Source organism: Orbicella faveolata, unplaced genomic scaffold, assembly GCF_042242905.1.
Source record: "Orbicella faveolata isolate gen_17 unplaced genomic scaffold, um_ofav_v1 contig_13, whole genome shotgun sequence".
NCBI classification, from domain to species: domain Eukaryota; kingdom Metazoa; phylum Cnidaria; class Anthozoa; order Scleractinia; family Merulinidae; genus Orbicella; species Orbicella faveolata.
In genome coordinates, this window is record NW_028301540.1 from 14,515,375 (window position 1) to 14,532,369 (window position 16,995).

General features: G+C 37.6%; 1 protein-coding gene across 7 annotated transcripts in view; it reads right to left on the reverse strand.

The window, feature by feature from the left end:
• Positions 1-16,995, reverse strand: part of LOC110040165 (semaphorin-5A-like) — a 38,466-nt gene that overhangs the window by 15,475 nt on the left and 5,996 nt on the right. For 2 of the 7 annotated variants that reach the window (XM_089284723.1, XM_089284724.1), the window contains exons 2-9: positions 13,701-13,827; positions 9,517-9,622; positions 5,517-5,562; positions 3,590-3,640; positions 2,764-2,865; positions 1,951-2,059; positions 1,724-1,852; positions 1,261-1,382 (exon numbers count right to left, since the gene is read on the reverse strand). In XM_089284723.1, the coding sequence (XP_089140849.1) occupies positions 1,261-1,382; positions 1,724-1,852; positions 1,951-2,059; positions 2,764-2,865; positions 3,590-3,640; positions 5,517-5,562; positions 9,517-9,622; positions 13,701-13,815 (780 nt within the window). In that variant the 5' untranslated portion in view covers positions 13,816-13,827. The other 5 variants (XM_089284726.1, XM_089284722.1, XM_089284721.1 and 2 more) reach the window with 5 other exon arrangements.

Consider the following 16,995-nt stretch of genomic DNA (forward strand, 5'->3'; position numbering starts at 1 on the left):
AGACAAAGCGAAAACTTCAATTGACAAATGATACTGTTGGATGTGCCTTCAAGTAAAGATCTACAATGATCAATAAATTTCAATTTCATCAATTATATTACTTTGTTTGAGGCATCTTTCTCAAACTCTGGTGTTGAATTACAGACCTGGGCCACATTGTTCAACATACATTTTATCAAGTATTGGAGTAAGAATTTTCAAATTTCGTAAGAGGTTTTCTGATTTTTCTTCTTTCACTTCAATCTACAATTTATAAACATCCACTGACATTAGAAAAGCCCCCCTTTTTTAATAATAGGAAACTTAAGGTAACCACAACGGCAACAGCAAAGTCACTAAGCAAAAGGTTTAATGAGGAGAACAATGGCTGTGCAAGTGTGTTGTAATTCTTGGTACATTTCTTTGCCGTCCTCTGCAAAACAACAACGTGAAATGACCAAATTCTGCATTGTCTGGAGAATGTGAACCATGATGGCTAATTTTTTACATTTTTATTTCAAATTTATCGATGCGTCCAAGATTCTGTTTTGTGATAGTTGTGACAGGGATAAACAAAGTAAATAACTTTAGAGTATCGCAAGATTCATAGGTAAAAAATAAACTCATTTTTAATCGATGTTTCCCTTGACGTCGCCGTCATGGTTTCTAAGGGCCGATTTGCACGGTATGACTTTGTCGCATGTGACAAGCTTACGACAGGCCTACGACATGACTTAGGACCATTTACAGGAGCTCGACATTTTCACTTACAAAATTAAATATGCCACAGTTTGCACCTGGATTTTCAGAGTGAAAAATCTAACAAACAGTAAAAAAATATTTTAGCTGTCCTCTGCTTTGAAAAAACGTTCTAAAGAGATGTTTTTTGCTTTAATCCGTTCAGTACTTTTCGAGAAACATCTGCATGTGAATCAGTCAAGAACATGTTCGTCCATTTTGACGTAAGAAAACTTCACCTCATCCCCTAGTCTGCAGAAATTTGTCACAAAATACGTCATTTTCTATTGACTTCGACTACAATTGTCGCAGTGTTTTAAAATCCTACAACATTTTTTTTAATGTACACAACAGTCATAAGCGAGTTGTAGGTTTGGTTTACATGAAACAATTCATGTCGTAGGCCTGTAGTAAGCTTGTTGCATGCTACAAAGTCGTACCGTGTAAAGCTCCCTAATTAAGAGTTTGACCAAAGAGTGTAGCATTTCAAACCAAAGGTGTGAAAATCGCCGAATTTACCATACATGCGTGGGTGACGGTTACCTTACAAATCCTGGCCACTCTAGAGATTTTGAACTTTCCACAGTCGGAGCATTCCAACGTACGTTCACGGAAAAAGAAGTAAATATAATGCCCAATGTTGAAACTTTTTACAAAGTGCACATCTGATTAAACGAGAAAGAAGAATTACCAAAATAATATACAGTGTTATCTTCAAAAGAGTCTGTATCAGGCCAAGTGGTTCATAATTACATGCATACCAGAGCTTATCCTGGTTTCTGTAGCATTTTGATACTATGAATATTCCTACTCCCTCTGGAAAGGATGCTGGTTACCCCTCAATCCAGCCTTGGGCACTACAAGAGTAAAGTGTCTTGCCCAAGAACACAACACAATGTCCCTGGCAAGGCCTTGAACCTGGACCATTCAATCAAGAGTACACTTTTCTCTCACTCTAAATCATTGAAAATGTTTGAATGAAAGCTGTCAAAATTATCATACAAACCTGTGTAGAAGTCACTTTGATCCAGCAAGGATGTGAAGACCTTAGAACGTCCGGGTTGTAAACTTCTGCTGTAAATCATTGGTTTTCCTGAATACGGGTTTATTGTGCCTGTAAAGATTGTCCCATGTTCTGTAAAAAAAGTGAAAAATCATATTATAGTCAAGTGATGCTGACTTTCAAACGTGCCATGGCAGAGTGGCAGTTTGTTGTACTTAATCAAGACAAACCTGTTATGATAGCCGTGTCATTCTGATCTGGACTGCTGGAATATTCCACTTCAGATGTGAATACATTTCCTTTTGTATCGCTGCCTGGAACATCACTTAAGTTTGTCCTCTGTGGACAAAATAATTATCACATTTAAGTAACTGATGTAGGAAAGGTAACTAACTTCTCTCATTTGACTTACTTAAGCCTTGGCCTTACCATTAAACTTATAAAATCATGAGCACCAGTTAAACATGTCTGGAATATATCACTAACAGCTAGACAATGGCCCCACCCAACCCACGAGTGTTGCAAAAGTACCAACTTAACAACCTCCTGATAGAATTTATGAGCTCGTGAAATTGGCAGATAAAAAAAAACATCACAATCATTATAATTTCTCAAAAAGTTTTCACACAAAGTGATGTTTACCACAACTCTTTGGAGACTGTTTGTATAACATACATTTGTGTATTGTTTTCCTTTGTCTTGTTGCCATGAAATCGACTAAAGCACATGACACTATTGAAGATCAAACTCCTTTAACACAATACATTTACTACTGATGAGTCTGTGGTCAAATATTCTTTTCTTTAAAAAGGCAAACAAGTCGATACAAAGCAGAATTGACCCTTTTGTCAAACTGTTGATACACTGTAACTGTAATAATAGCTATTTTAAACTGAAAATAACTTTTTAAACACAAAAATATTTTTGATACTTATGCATGCTGGAAATTGCACATCATGTAGTATTTGGCTTTTGGTGAGGAAACTACATTCATGACATTGTTGTACTATTTAGCATTTTCATATAGTCTAACAGTAACATACATTTCTCCAAGCACAGCCAGTCATTTGATTTCCAGTCCAGCAGAGAAAGATTCTCTCATTGAATGGTAACATTATCTTGACAACGTTATGGCATGGACCATCCTACAATCACATGTGATAATAAATTCTGTTGTTCCAGAAAATAGCCACACCCCTCCCATACCAGGTTTCATGGTTTGAACCTATTCACAAATTAAACCTGTCTTGAATATTAAGCTCCATACATCACATACTTTCCCCAAGTCTTTGCCTTCTGTAAACCTCCTACCCCTCCCCCTCAGAATCTCCAATGACCCTCCTGTGGCTATGAATTATTTCCTTGAAAGTTTCAGGGTTTTGGTTACCTTTTTGTGGCCACATTACTGTATTTGCAATCCCCCCTCCACTTATTGGCAAAAATAGTCAAGGCCTGAATGCTGAGAAGTTTCTTAGGCCTCTACCTTAATTGAAGGTTTGTCATGGGACAGTAAAATTTTGGTGGCCCATCTTATACTGAATGCAGGGGGGCAAAGGGCAAATCCATCCTCACAGCTGAGCAGTTTGCCCTGAGCCTTGCCCTAAATGAAACCCCTTCTAAAATAAAATAATAATAATAAAACTAATATAATTAATAATAATAATAATAATAATAATAATAATAATAGTTCATTTATATAGCGCACACATCCATTATTTACCCAAGGTGCTTTACAAAACTATCCCTAAAAGAGGCCACTGCTGAATGTTCTACTGTTTTGGGCGACATTCACTTGAGAAAATCCCTAGATGTAGTTTGTACAGGTTGAGGGGTGAGCTAACTAACTCTGCAAGGTTACAACATATTTACCTGTTCTTTGTCACATGCACTACTGCTGGATGACTTTGTTAAATTCCAAGACTAAAAGAGAAAAACAATTTGACATGCAATGTTCAAAAACATACTGAAAATATAGCCATAGCCATCTACATGTACATGTACACTGTATATATGCTGGCCAACTCTCTCAGACTTTCTGGGAATCTCCCATATGCAGACCGAATCTCCTATAATAAATTTTTTAACACTTATACTGGCCAATTTTGGGAAACTTTTTCTTCTTTCTGTGGTTGAAACAGCAGAACTGATTTATGTACTATGTTTCAAGAGGTTGAAAAGAAGAAAAATCAGCAATCTTCTAGTTTTTTTTTTTTAAGTTGGCATCTCTGTTATATCCAGCTCATTTTATGAAGCTCAAAAAGGTGTAGTTTCATAGGGCACTACGTCTCTACACCTTTATCACCGATCACTTTGAACTTCTTCTCTTGCGTGTACGTATAAAACGATGGCATGTTGCCATGGTTACCAATGGGCTTTGGTCTGTTGTAGAAGTTTTTATTAAAGGAGCTCAGTCATGGTTTGCACATTTTGAAAAGTTTAGCCTTAATTTTTCAAATTCGTCATTTGCAATCCATGTCAATCTTCACCATCCTTGACCATCCTTGTTCCTTTATGGTTTATTATTATCTCTCTGATGTTTTTCTTTCTTAGTAAACTATTAATTTCAAGTTTCCTTCCATTTAAAAGAGATTTTGTACGTGGCCAAAAAAAGACAAAACACCATGACTGAGCTCCTTTAAGCCCTACGCCTGAAGTTGTTTGTACTCTTTCATTAATGGTCATTCCTCCATAACGTACTCTATAGCTCATGATCACACATTTCTAGATAATGAACTCTATAGCTCCACAGCTCTACGGTTCTATGGCTCTTACGATCAATAAACTCTACGCCTCTATGGCTCTAGGGTTTTACAGCTCTGCAACTCTACGACTCTACAGTTCTACAGTTCTAGGAACACACATATCTAGATAATGAACTCTGAGGCTCTACAGTTCTACCCTTAGCTCTACCATCACACATTTCTACACTAATAACAAACTCAAGGAAAGTAAAATATATATGGTCATACTAAGTACTACTAACGTACTGAAGGAAAGGCAAATATACAGCCATACTAACGTACTGAAGGAAAGTAAAATATATGGTCATACTAACATACTGAAGGAAATTAAGTGAAATATATGGTCAAGCCATAGAGCTGTAGAGTCATAGAGCTGTAGAACTGTAGAGCCATAGAGTTCATATATTTAGATATTGCATGATCGTAGAGCCATAGAGTTCAGAGTTCAGTCTTAGGGCTTAATAAAAACTTCTCCAGTTGGTAATCATGGGAATATGCCACCATTTTATATGTGCATGCAAGAAAAGAAGTACAGTGATCGGTGATTAAAGCGTGGAGGTGTAGCGCTCTATGGAACTTCTAAAGTGGGCGCCAGTTGATCTCTGAATAACATACATGTACATGTAATCAATATGTCCTTCTGTATTTTGCAAAACAGAACAAAATTAATTGAGTCATAATCCAAATCACTGGAAAATACCAAATACCGCTGTTTTTCGCACTTGAAATCTTTCATTCAAGTACCCAGCCTTTGAGTTGTTTTGTATTGTTTCATTATTGCAGTAAGCCAATCAAATGTGTTTATTCCACAATGTATGACTACCAAAAACTTAGCAACATACTCCCTAAAGAATCTACAAAAGCCACACTGTGTGTAGAGAGTACTACAACAGTAACCAAAAGAGTTCACTATGATCAATGCAACTATGAATGTGAACGCGTATGTTGACCTGTCACTGAAATTTTTGCAACAGCAAAATTAAAGTAACACAAAACAGGTTGCACTTGATCATAGTTTAAAACTAATTAGAGTTAAATACATATACAACTTATACCTGGAAGTTACGGATATTCTCTAAATCCACTAGGAATGTGTTATCCCTGAAAGAAAAATACATGGCATTCACTGTGATGAAACATTCCAAATCTTAGAACCAGTAAAAGTTTACTCTCAATTGTGTTGCAACAGAGAAGATATAAGTCTAACAGCCAACACCATCATGGGTTAACTCAGGCCAATCAGTTTACACAGACCTGACTTATAACACCATCAACTGACAAACACTATCCACTTGACTCTAAAGATGATTTCTGTTCAGATTGTCAAAATATCAGTCACCATAAGCAGTTCTTTTCAGAGATTCTCGCACCCAGACAATCACTCCTTACAAAGATACATGTATGAGCTAACATGGCAGCAGCAAAGATTTAAAGAGCTTGTTTAACTACATATCATTTTCTGAGTTTTGTATGCCTCATATTAAACTTTTTTACAAATTATTTTTTTGTCCCTCAATGAATAATTTGCTGGGTTTTTTTTTTAGCTGAGATGCCTCTCTTAAATCTGGGATACATAAGGCCTACTGACCACACAAGCATGGGGTCAAGATGGCTGGATATTGGCCACATTCACTTTCTGTGTTCATGGATGGAGATACAGTCCGGGTCCATGGACAGAAGGAACAAACCCAATATCCAGCCATCTTGACTGAACAAGCTTGGTCAATAGAGGAAACCTGTAGCTAAATAATTATGAAACTACTTTCTTGTGAGATACAGTTGGCAATCCTAAGTTGGTAGCCAATCTCATGACCAGCTGTTGCACCAGTTAGATCATCATGCCTGCTTACTGACCCAACATGGTGGGGGGAGGACTCCCATACAAAAAGGACGGGGGTGCTCATCAGAAATTTTGAAAAGAACCCTTGAGAGGTACCAAGATCCTGTTTTGTGGGCATGGCTTGAAATTTTTTCAACCCCTAAGAGGTAGCAATTTTGAGAGAAAATTAAAAATCAGTTGATTTTCAAATATCTTTTGTCACATTATTTTGGCTCAATGTCCTAAAAGATATCACAAAATCTCCGGTTTTGAACCTTTTGAGGCTGCACACCCTAAGAGGTACCAAAACTGCTTTTTATTAACCCCTAAAAAGTAATACAAGCACCCCCGCTCCCTCCCAGGCTTACTGAGCTCAAGCCATATAATAGAAAAAGAAAATGAAAACCAATAAACATGTATATTACAATAAATGAAAGGCCGTATGCAAGAACGTCCCCTAGATTTTTCGGCCATTTTTGAAAGTGCTCAAAACTAGCTGAATTTTGGCATGTGGGCTTTGTTTCACCTGAGAAACATTGCTCTGAAGTTTTTTTCGCTGGGTTGCTTTTTGTTCTCGAGAAATAACATATGCAAAAAAGACACACAGGTTGGAAAGACCGAAGGGTTTATTGCATACGCAATATCTTGAGAACGAAGCGAACTTAAGCGCGAAAACTACGGGACATTGCTTAACATACCTGAACGAAACTGCATGTGAAATTTGGAGCGTTTTCGACAAAGTTCACTTTTGATTAAAATACCTGACGCCCTTTTCCCACGAAGTCCTTCAAATAAATGAAGCCGGGCCTTTGGTATGATAAACAGAGCCGATCCTTTGTTATAATAGCCAAGCCAAGCCAAGCCTTTGTTATAAGTCAAAGTCTCGCCTCGGTTTATTATAACAAAGGATTGGCCCGCCACGACCGCAAGGACTTTGATTTTGCTTAGAAACCAGCAAAATGTCAATTTCACGCTACTTATATAAGCTCAAATTTGTTGATTTCCAGTCAAAAGTGGTTAAAATGTTGACTCATGTTAACGCGCGACGGCAAGGATGTTGATTTCTCTTAGAAAGCAGCAAAATGTCAATTTCACACAACGTAAAAGCTCAAAAATGTCGATTTTAGGTCAAAAAAGGTTTAAATGTTGATTTCATGTTAACCCGTGACAGGAAGGATGTTGATTTCACTTAGAAAACAGCAAAATGTTAATTTCACGCAACGTATAAACTCAAAAATGTTGATTTCAGGTCTAAACAGGTAAAAATGTTGATTTCACGTTAACGCGTGACGGCAAGGGTGTTGATTTCACTTAGAAAACAGCAAAATGTTAATTTCACGCAACGTGTAAGCTAAAAATTGTTAATTTCAGGTCTAAATGGGTAAAAATGCTGATTTCACGTTAACACGTGACGGCAAGGATGTTGATTTCACTTAGAAAACAGAAAAATGTTGATTTAACGCAGCATATAAGCTCAAAAAATGTTGATTTCAGGTCTAAATAGGGAAAAATGTTGATTTCACGTAACGCGTGACGGCAAGGATGTTGAGTTCACTTAGAAAACAGCAAAATGTTAATTTCACGCAACGTATAAGCTCAAAAATGTTGATTTCAGGTTTAAATAGGTAAAATATGGTGGCCGGAAAATAGTGTTAACATCTGGAACTTACTTTGGTTATCTGGGACAATGATTATGACAATGATCACGAGACAAATACATATTTTTCGACAAATGCGATCATAGCTTTATGTCATGCACCGCCTAACAGATTAACAAATTAACCCTTCTGCGCAACATATGGGTCTCCATACATCTGCATGTCCACTGATCCCAGAAGTTAAAAACACTACAAATCATGCCGATATGAAATAAAATCAACGCAACCTGGATCACAGATCTATGTTACAATCAATGGCTACTTGTTGGCCATTATTATCTTTAAATGAAAAAAGCCAAAACAATCTAGTTACCAGTTCGAGAAACCTGAGCAGAACGTGATTGCAATGCATGCCGGGAAGGGTCTTTACACCTCGTGCGCGGGAAAACATGGTGGTCGATACAAGACAGATTTTATAAGTCAAAAACCAGTTCTCGCTTTCCAAAATTTGACACTAGCAACGCTTGGCAAATGGGCCACAACTCACGAGAGGGTATTTTCCTTGGGCAAGAACTGCTCTTGGACTTTGCTGCCTGGCTCAATCTGACTTCGAGCGCTGATAACACGATTACGATATATCAGCTGCCTTCGAAGTATCAGAACACATTTTGATTCTTTAAAACGTGCTGATGACTTACGGGTTTATAGAGGCTTTATGATGCCTCTCAACCACCAGGCAGGCATACAAGGTACTTTAACACAATGCTTAAGATATTAGTCGACAGAGCTCTAATGTGGCACATCTCTTTTTTGTTCGATGGTATTTCGTTTGCCGCTCGATCAATTCACGTGTTGTGTTCACATCACAATAACCGATGTAAACAATCTGTTACCAGATTTCCGCTCTATATACTATTTTCCTTTGACTTTAACACAGCTAAGATTCAGTGGAATACACTATAAAGTCTGCCTGTTTGCTGTTTAACAAAATAATAAGGTTTCTTTTGTTTTTTGTTCAACAAAAGATCTCCAAAAGATGCCACCTGGAAAACTGAGTTTTTTGCCTACGTTATTTCTTGAGAACGAAGAGCACCCCAGCCAAAAAAACTTCAGAGCAATGTTTCTCAGGTAAAACGAAGCCTACATCACAAAATTCAGCTATTTTTGAGCACTTTAATAATGGCCAAAAAATCTAGGGGACGTTCTTGCATGCGGCCTTTCAAATATATCTTATTAACAAAGCGTGAGGGCTGTACTGGGAGAATATCAGTCCAAGGTCTTGACAGCATGGACCAGGAGAAGCAAGTTCCATACAAAAAGGACTGTTCTCCCAGTACGGTCCCAAGCAAATTTGGTTAATAAGAGATTTATTACACGACTGAAACTACCACAAAATCTTAAAGAGTGATCCCACGGGATCATTCAGGACAGTGGCCACTCCAATAATTAGAAAATATTGGACCTGCAAAATTGAGGCAATCTGATTGGTTGATTTTAGTTATTGGCCCTCTGAGTTAACTTGGTGATGTTATATCAAATATTAACATGAGGAAATCTCAAATAATAAGCCACTCATTATGGCTTGTTAAAAACTATACATTAGATGCTTAATCAAGAGACTGTAAAACTGTTACTCACTTTGCTCCAACAAGGAGTTGATTGTACTTCCTATCAATCGACAGTAATGAGTAACTTCCACTTTCAATTCCTCTTGTGTCCAGTGTCTCTAAATGGTTCTTGATTGCTGTATAAAAGATTGCACACAAAAATTACCCTCCTTCGAGTCCATTCAATAAGTCAAATTTTCCTTTCACTTGCAACTGTTAAGGAGAATGCCTGCATGTTCTACGACTGGATATCAAAGACAATTTTTTATAATCACTGGACAACGGCTTTTAAAAGTTACACAGCGTATTCAACAAACTTGAAGTGACATCAACGTTATTTGCCAAAGGGGTGGGGTGGGGGAATGGTTAAACCTGAATAGAACCTCCAGTGAGAGGGGTTCAGATAACTTCTGAAACAACACATAATTTTGCTCATAATTAATGTATTTGAGGGACATAACATCCAAACAAATACAGAGTATTTTAATAAGATACAACTTTAAATCTCTGCCACTACCCTTAAATGTTGTCCCAGCCTACCTCCCTTATCATTCCACAAAGTTGGGATAATTCCAAATGCCCAATTTGAAGTTACATCCTTAATAGTCATGAATCTTAAAAGCTATGGATCAACCCATATTTTACAAGATCAAGTCATCCATCTCAATGCTGAAGAACATTAGGAATCATTCAAATCTCATTCAAAGCAGGTACTATCTCATTTTTTTTTTTTTTCTTTTTTCAATAATTGAATTGGAATGGATTGATCACCAGTTAATAACATCCTTTATGTTTCCTTGGCTAGAGAAACAAAGCTTTTTGTTTATATGGCTGGCACCCTCAGTTAATTCTGCATGTACCCATAAATCACAAACCTCCAGTTGGTAAAAAACTGAAATTTAGACATGCAAGGAATGTCTTCATTGTCCTTTAATTAAATCCTGCTGCTGATCTGCTTATAATTTCTAAAAGTATAAAATGAGAAACCACTAAAAGCAAAGACATCAAAGTCTCAGTGATCTGAAATCTCTGTTAACCTCATGATCAAAGGGCATCATCTATTTTGGTCAGTTAAGCAGCTTACAGATAAATGGAGTTATAAATCCTTTATGTGCGTCTTATGTTTCCCATGACATGCATTCCAATCCATGATAAATTAGTTGCAACATACATGTATTAATTTACCAAAAAAAATATTTACAACAACAAACAAAAAATGTATTTATGACAATAAGTCACAATAAGCAAACTGTTCAATATTTTTAGCTTATAAGAAAAGATCCACCCTTTTAGTTATGAGTTTAAATGTAGGTACTAGCAGACTGATTACTCATGCAAAAACCCAACTGGCTAAAAACCCAAGGCCATAATGACATTACTTTAGTTGTTTGCCAACTTTCTATGATTCCTTGCCAGATGGTAGCTATATCATCACTAAATGAGTACAGAAGAATATGTTACAGTAGACTCTTGCCATCAATGTGTGGTACCAGAAAATATCCAATTACCAACTCCGTGGAGGGCTGTTAGACATTCCAAGGGGGAAGAGGGGATCTCAAAAGCCAACATTTTTAAAGTAAAGTGTGCACCAAAACTGGAATTTCCAGAGAGATCGGGGGGGAATTCAAACCAAAGAGCTGTCCATGGGAGGGGGGGCATGGATATTTTCTGAAACAACACAGTTTGATATACTATACCACCAGCCAACCTGCCACTTCAATTTGGTGAAACTTAAATCTCAAACTCTGCTCTAATTGACCTACTTGCGTTTGGAACTTTAAGATAACTAACATTACCAAATAACATGACTTTTCAAGCTGTCAAGATCAGTTTTCACTACAAGACATGCAAGCAGCATGTAGCATGTTTATGGGTTTTAAATGTCTCTTAGAATTTCATGTTTGTTTCTGTAAATTGTGTCTCTTAAACCAAGCTAAAGCCAGTTGAGTATATTACAGCATTAGACATTATTACATCCAATACAATAATATTCATCTGTAAACATAATCAACTTGAATGTAAAGGGATTCAGTGCCTGAACATCAGCCAAGCACATGTAAAACTGGTGTCCAATTCCTTTGACTCTGCTTAATTTGATTTAATCTTCATCCTAAGTCTTCCTGCTGGGAAATCTGATCCGGTGATTTTTCACTACATTCTGAATACTTACCAACTTGACAATGAAATAATATTTAAAAGAGAAATTACATGTCATTTGGACAATGGCTTTTTGACCCAAAATACAATAGCTATATACATTTAGTTCCCTGCAGAAGTGATCAAAAACTTATTTCTCTTTTCACATTGCTAACTTCCATAATACAAAATTATATCCTTACTTAGCTTCAGCTTTTAAAGAGAGGAAAGGCAAACTTAGTTGTTCTAGCACCACAAAACTTTGAAAAAAATTTTCCTGTGCCCTTAAGGTATGAAACAATTTTGTCAACAACCAGACCATAAAAAAAACTTTATCAGGAATGGGCAGAAATTGTTTTCCACAAAAACAAAAGAATAACATCACTAATGCTCCATCAGAAAAGATGCAAAAATGGCTGCTGCAGGCAAATGGGAGTGCAAGTTAAAAGAACATCAATGTATGCATGGGATAATTCACGTTAATTAAAAAGCCCTGCAGGGGTAAAATGTAGGGTTTTGACCCCAAAACATAATGTTCTAGAGATATGGAGGTAGTCAAATGGGATCTAAAAAGCACATAACCCTTAAGAAAACTACAGTCAAACACAACAATAATTTAGCAAATCTGTAACAGCCATCCCAACCTTCCAATCGTACATCGGTATAATATCACACTTCTTTAATATACTAAGCCTTAACAAAAATTGTGGGTACATCAACACAACTTGACTTCATACATTTATAATTCCTAGTTGATGTATTTATAAGTTCTTATCAACGGATTCACTATATTGTCTTGACATTTTAAGGAGAACTTCTATGTTAATCACATTGGAAGATCAGAGTGTCCAAGGCTGCCAGGGAAATTCTATGGGAGTTGTGCCACCCATCCCCACTTTAACAGTCCTGACTCTAAACCATCTAAGAAAGGGGTTTGTTTTCTATCACTTCAAAGAGACAACAGAAGCTTCGTCGTTGATTCTTAAGCTCTGCACTCTGTGTACTAAGCCTCGACTATACATCTGAATGAATCAGTTATTAGTTTTGTCAGAGGTAGGAAGAAATCGACACTATAAAATGAACCCCTTTTGAATGAAAAGCGCGTTCTTAGTTTCAAGGTAATTTTCGTTAAGCCTTTTCTGTTTACTTAACAATCTCGTAAATGAAATGTTGATGAAAAGCTAATTGACACCAGATTGCTTTTCCAAGGTATCTCGTCTTATATTTCACGCTGCAGAGAAGGTTTCACGGACATAATCACGATTCATGAATCTAACTGGCAGTCAATTTAACACAGGGCATTTGCAGAGTGCACAAGTCGTGAACTTTCCATTCAATTCTAAACAAAGCATCCTAAACCACAAAAATACAGTAAATTTGCATTTCATTCTTTTATGGTGGATCAATGACGATATTTGCATGCTGGTGTTTTAAATTACTTCGCAAGATTTTTATTACAAATAAAAATTAACTCATGATGAAGGCCAGCACACTGTAGTAAGCGATCGAATGCGCGCTGGATTAAAAATCGTAACTAATACCTTATCGTTTAGCGGTCCAAAATACATTGATCAATATCAAGTAATTCAGTTACATCGCGATGAAAATTTATCAACTAAAAACACACTTAACGTCGCCAGACAACGCCATATTGATTTTTTGGTGTGAGTTAATTTTCCGGTAGTATAGGTTCTTCGCGTTAAGGCCATTTCAACACAAAGGAATTTCTGTCCCTTCGTGGGAAATATACAAACCGTTTCACTATTGTTGAGTAATTTTTGCGATTCCCTCCAGCTGCGAGGGTTTATTGATGGAATACAAAGTTTAAGAGGCACTACGTTTCCAAAACAAAGCTCTTCAACTATCTGCCTTTATTTGGGCCTCTCGGAAAACAACTTGATATTAAAACAAAGTTTCGCCAAAACATCGGGGAACCCACAGAAAGAATTCTTGCAAGAACGCAGAACCTTTCAACGAGGTAATCTTCACGTGAGGCTTACATTCTTTCAGTTGGGACAGAAGAATAGCGAGTACGGATATAAGTACTCTCTCTATACGCATGCATGATTTAAGACATACCTTCAAATGATGCCCTCGCACGCGAATAATCTGCATTCGATGATTCGTCGCTCCAAGCAAGGAAGGTGGAAAAATATACGAGAAAGAGCAAACATCGCCCGTTTAATGGAGTCATCTTCTCGCAGTCCTGCAAAATGATAACACAATAGCTATTACAACCTTTTGACAGTAGACGCGATGACTGAATGCATGTCAAAGCAAGGTCAGTGGAGCGCGTTTTAAACCGCTTGTAGAGCGCGCATCGTCTAACTCAAGTTTCACCAAACAAACTACGTCGTTTGTAAATAACATGATTTGGCGCAAGCGTTAGGTGCACAAGCGAACGACAAGTTTCTTCTTATAAAGTCCTGAACGTTTACTATAATGACCAGTGACGAAAGTTACCTTTTATATCGCAAAACTCGTACGAAACTTTAGACGAAAATCAACTTCATGGAAACCCGATATGCGTCGACAACTTGCCCCAACAATAACAACAGGTTCTTCGTGTAGGATTATCACGTTTTGTGCCAAAAACTTCACCTTTCTTGTTGAAACAAGCGCTTGCACTGTCAAGATCGCAGTGGAACTTGGAAGAATACGCTAGTAAACAGACCAAATCCATATACGGACACAAATCTACTGATGATTTTATGGTTGAATAGCTAATTAGAACTTACCAAGCACACCGTTGTAAGCAGTACTCGAACACAATCGACAACCTCGAGTTCTCGCAAATTGAGTTAATGCAACGACTGCTAAACGATCGTCATACGATGGGTTTTTGTGAGTTTAGCTACTAAAGCGAAATATTAGAGACTTGGTCAAAGGAATCCCCATAAATTGCGGTCTTTTCTCTGTAAAGCTGTGTAAAGATCCCGCAATATTCCTGCGAGTGATCAAAACTTCTTTGACTCGATTTCAAATATTAATCATTGGGCTTCGCAGACGTTTAGTCTCAGTGGTTTCGAACGCATGTTGGTATGTTGACAGAGAAAAACACTCAAGCTCACGCTCTGTGCTATTGGACGGCGTAAATCAATACCGTAGTGCCAAAAACATTTGCATTTTAAAACCAGTTTGCCGCCCATTTGGTGTATAAAATGAATAGTGACATATTCATTGTGTTTCGTAAGTATGCCTTGAAAACCACGCAATCGATCGTGTAAATTCGATTTGAGTTCACATTATTCATTACAAATCCTGCGCAATTTTCAAATTTACATGAAAAAGATCTTCTAAGCCCGTACCTTAAGTTATTCCTTGATTTTCTGTGTGAAGATATGTTACTTCATTCGTGAAGAATTTTTCAGGACACAAGCACTGACCTATTGAGGAACACCGGAACAGAACTAGCGCATGCTGTAATGAACCACGGGCGTGGATATCATTTCACTTTGTGGGCTTCCCTCTTCCTGCGTACTTTTCAACCACTTCCTCTTTTTTTTGGTTTGTTGCCAAGCAATCTATCAATTCGCCGCCGTTGGTAAACTTTTCAAACATAACAAAGCAATAAACACCCAGTTGAAATTTAATTTCACTAATTGCTTTTTTCCGCGAGTTCTGAGTTAGTTTTAGCCTAAAGAAGCGGGAAGTTTATCAACGGCGAACAGCTTGCACTTGTCATTACAGTTAGGTAGATGTCCTTGATATATTGAAAATATTGTTCCGTCTGGTCCTAAAAAAGGTTTAACATGACTATAAAAAGAAAGACCAGCTGACTTTTTTGACAACGAAAATGCAAATTATGGTCATATTATTTTCTCGTCCTCGCTAAGCTCTAATAGGTAAGCTTAATTTTCAACTCGCTTGTTTGCATTCAGACTGGATCGATCGCTTCATTCAAGGATTCTGCCGGGATTCAGTCCACATATGAGATGTTAAAATTCAAAGATAAACGTACTCTTTTTTGCTTGGATATAGATAGACTAGCGCCAAAAGTACCCAATTATAGAAATTATGTGATGCAAGATTCTTCTTCCTCAATATAATACCTTCCAAAGTTTGAATAAATTCTAATGGCGGAAAACGTTACCAACTATGGCCGCGCGGCGAAAATTCGAATCTGAGGGCGACCATATAAACCCTGCTTCCGTCGTGAGGGGAGTTTTACGTGATCGGACTAACCACGACCCACCAGGATGCTTTTGTTAGTCAAATTAAACCCAACCACTTTGTAAATACTACATAAGCCCTGCATAAGGTTATACCTTGGACTTCAGCGAATTCAGCTGCCGTCGGCAAACCAGTGCCCGGGCTCCGCGCATTTTTGACCTGCACGTTTGATGACGTGCTATTAGTCAAGTGGCTGTCTCTGATGTGTCATAGCTGGTAATATCTTATTCATGCAGATATTTATCCATAGGTGTCACTTCAACCCTCAGAGACTACTCATTCCGGGTCGGTTGTCCACTAAGAACTACTCAAAATCTCTTCATCTCCGTCACGATTTTCCAAAGAACAGCTTTATAGATTATATCGTTGTAGTGTATTGTCATGATTTTGAATTCCAAAGCACTCTTATAGCGGAGTCCTCTCTTCTCAACAAAATTGTGCTAAGACTTTCCGCTAACAGCCAAACCGTGCTCTGTTCGTTAGGTTCCTTTCATCTACCCTGGTTCCAGAGGTTTTTCTTGATTTTTCTCCGCATGAGACAGCTGCAAGAGAGCCGCGAGGCGGCGAACACAAGTCACGAAAAACCTCCGGGACCAGGGTACCTTTTATCCATACTTACAGAAAGAATGTACAAAATTAATCTCAATTTTAAGTTAATTGTCCAACATAGATTATGGAGTAATGAATTGGAAATTGTACCATGCCACACCCTGTAACAATTGTTTGTTCCGACTTGGAATCTTTTGTCTTCACTTTCCGTTAATTGTCTAAAGTGATTTATTCTAAACAGTTATTTCCCACAGTAATTAACTTATGGAAGTTAGGTCCCATCAAGGAGATTGAATCACCAGAAATGCTTTAGCCTCCTCCAGGCATTCAGTACTTTCAGTTAGTTAAGGCATAGTGGGAAAAACGGTGAAGCGAAATAAAGAAGAGAGAGGCTTGGTGCGACGTTCTCGTGCCATTTTTCGCGCTGTACCCTAACTGAAGAGGCTAGAAGTTTTTATGTGAATGACATCGGCAGAACCGCCGGAAAACGTCGGAAGAACCGAAGTTCCGCAACGAAAATTTGACACGATTCAGTCGGAAATACGTGGCTTGGATAAATCTGGGAAACAGTGAAAAAATTTTTCAGAAAAAAAAAGGAAAGGGAATTTTGAAGTGCAGTTTATCCTTTGCCGTTATCTAATGTTGGGTAGGT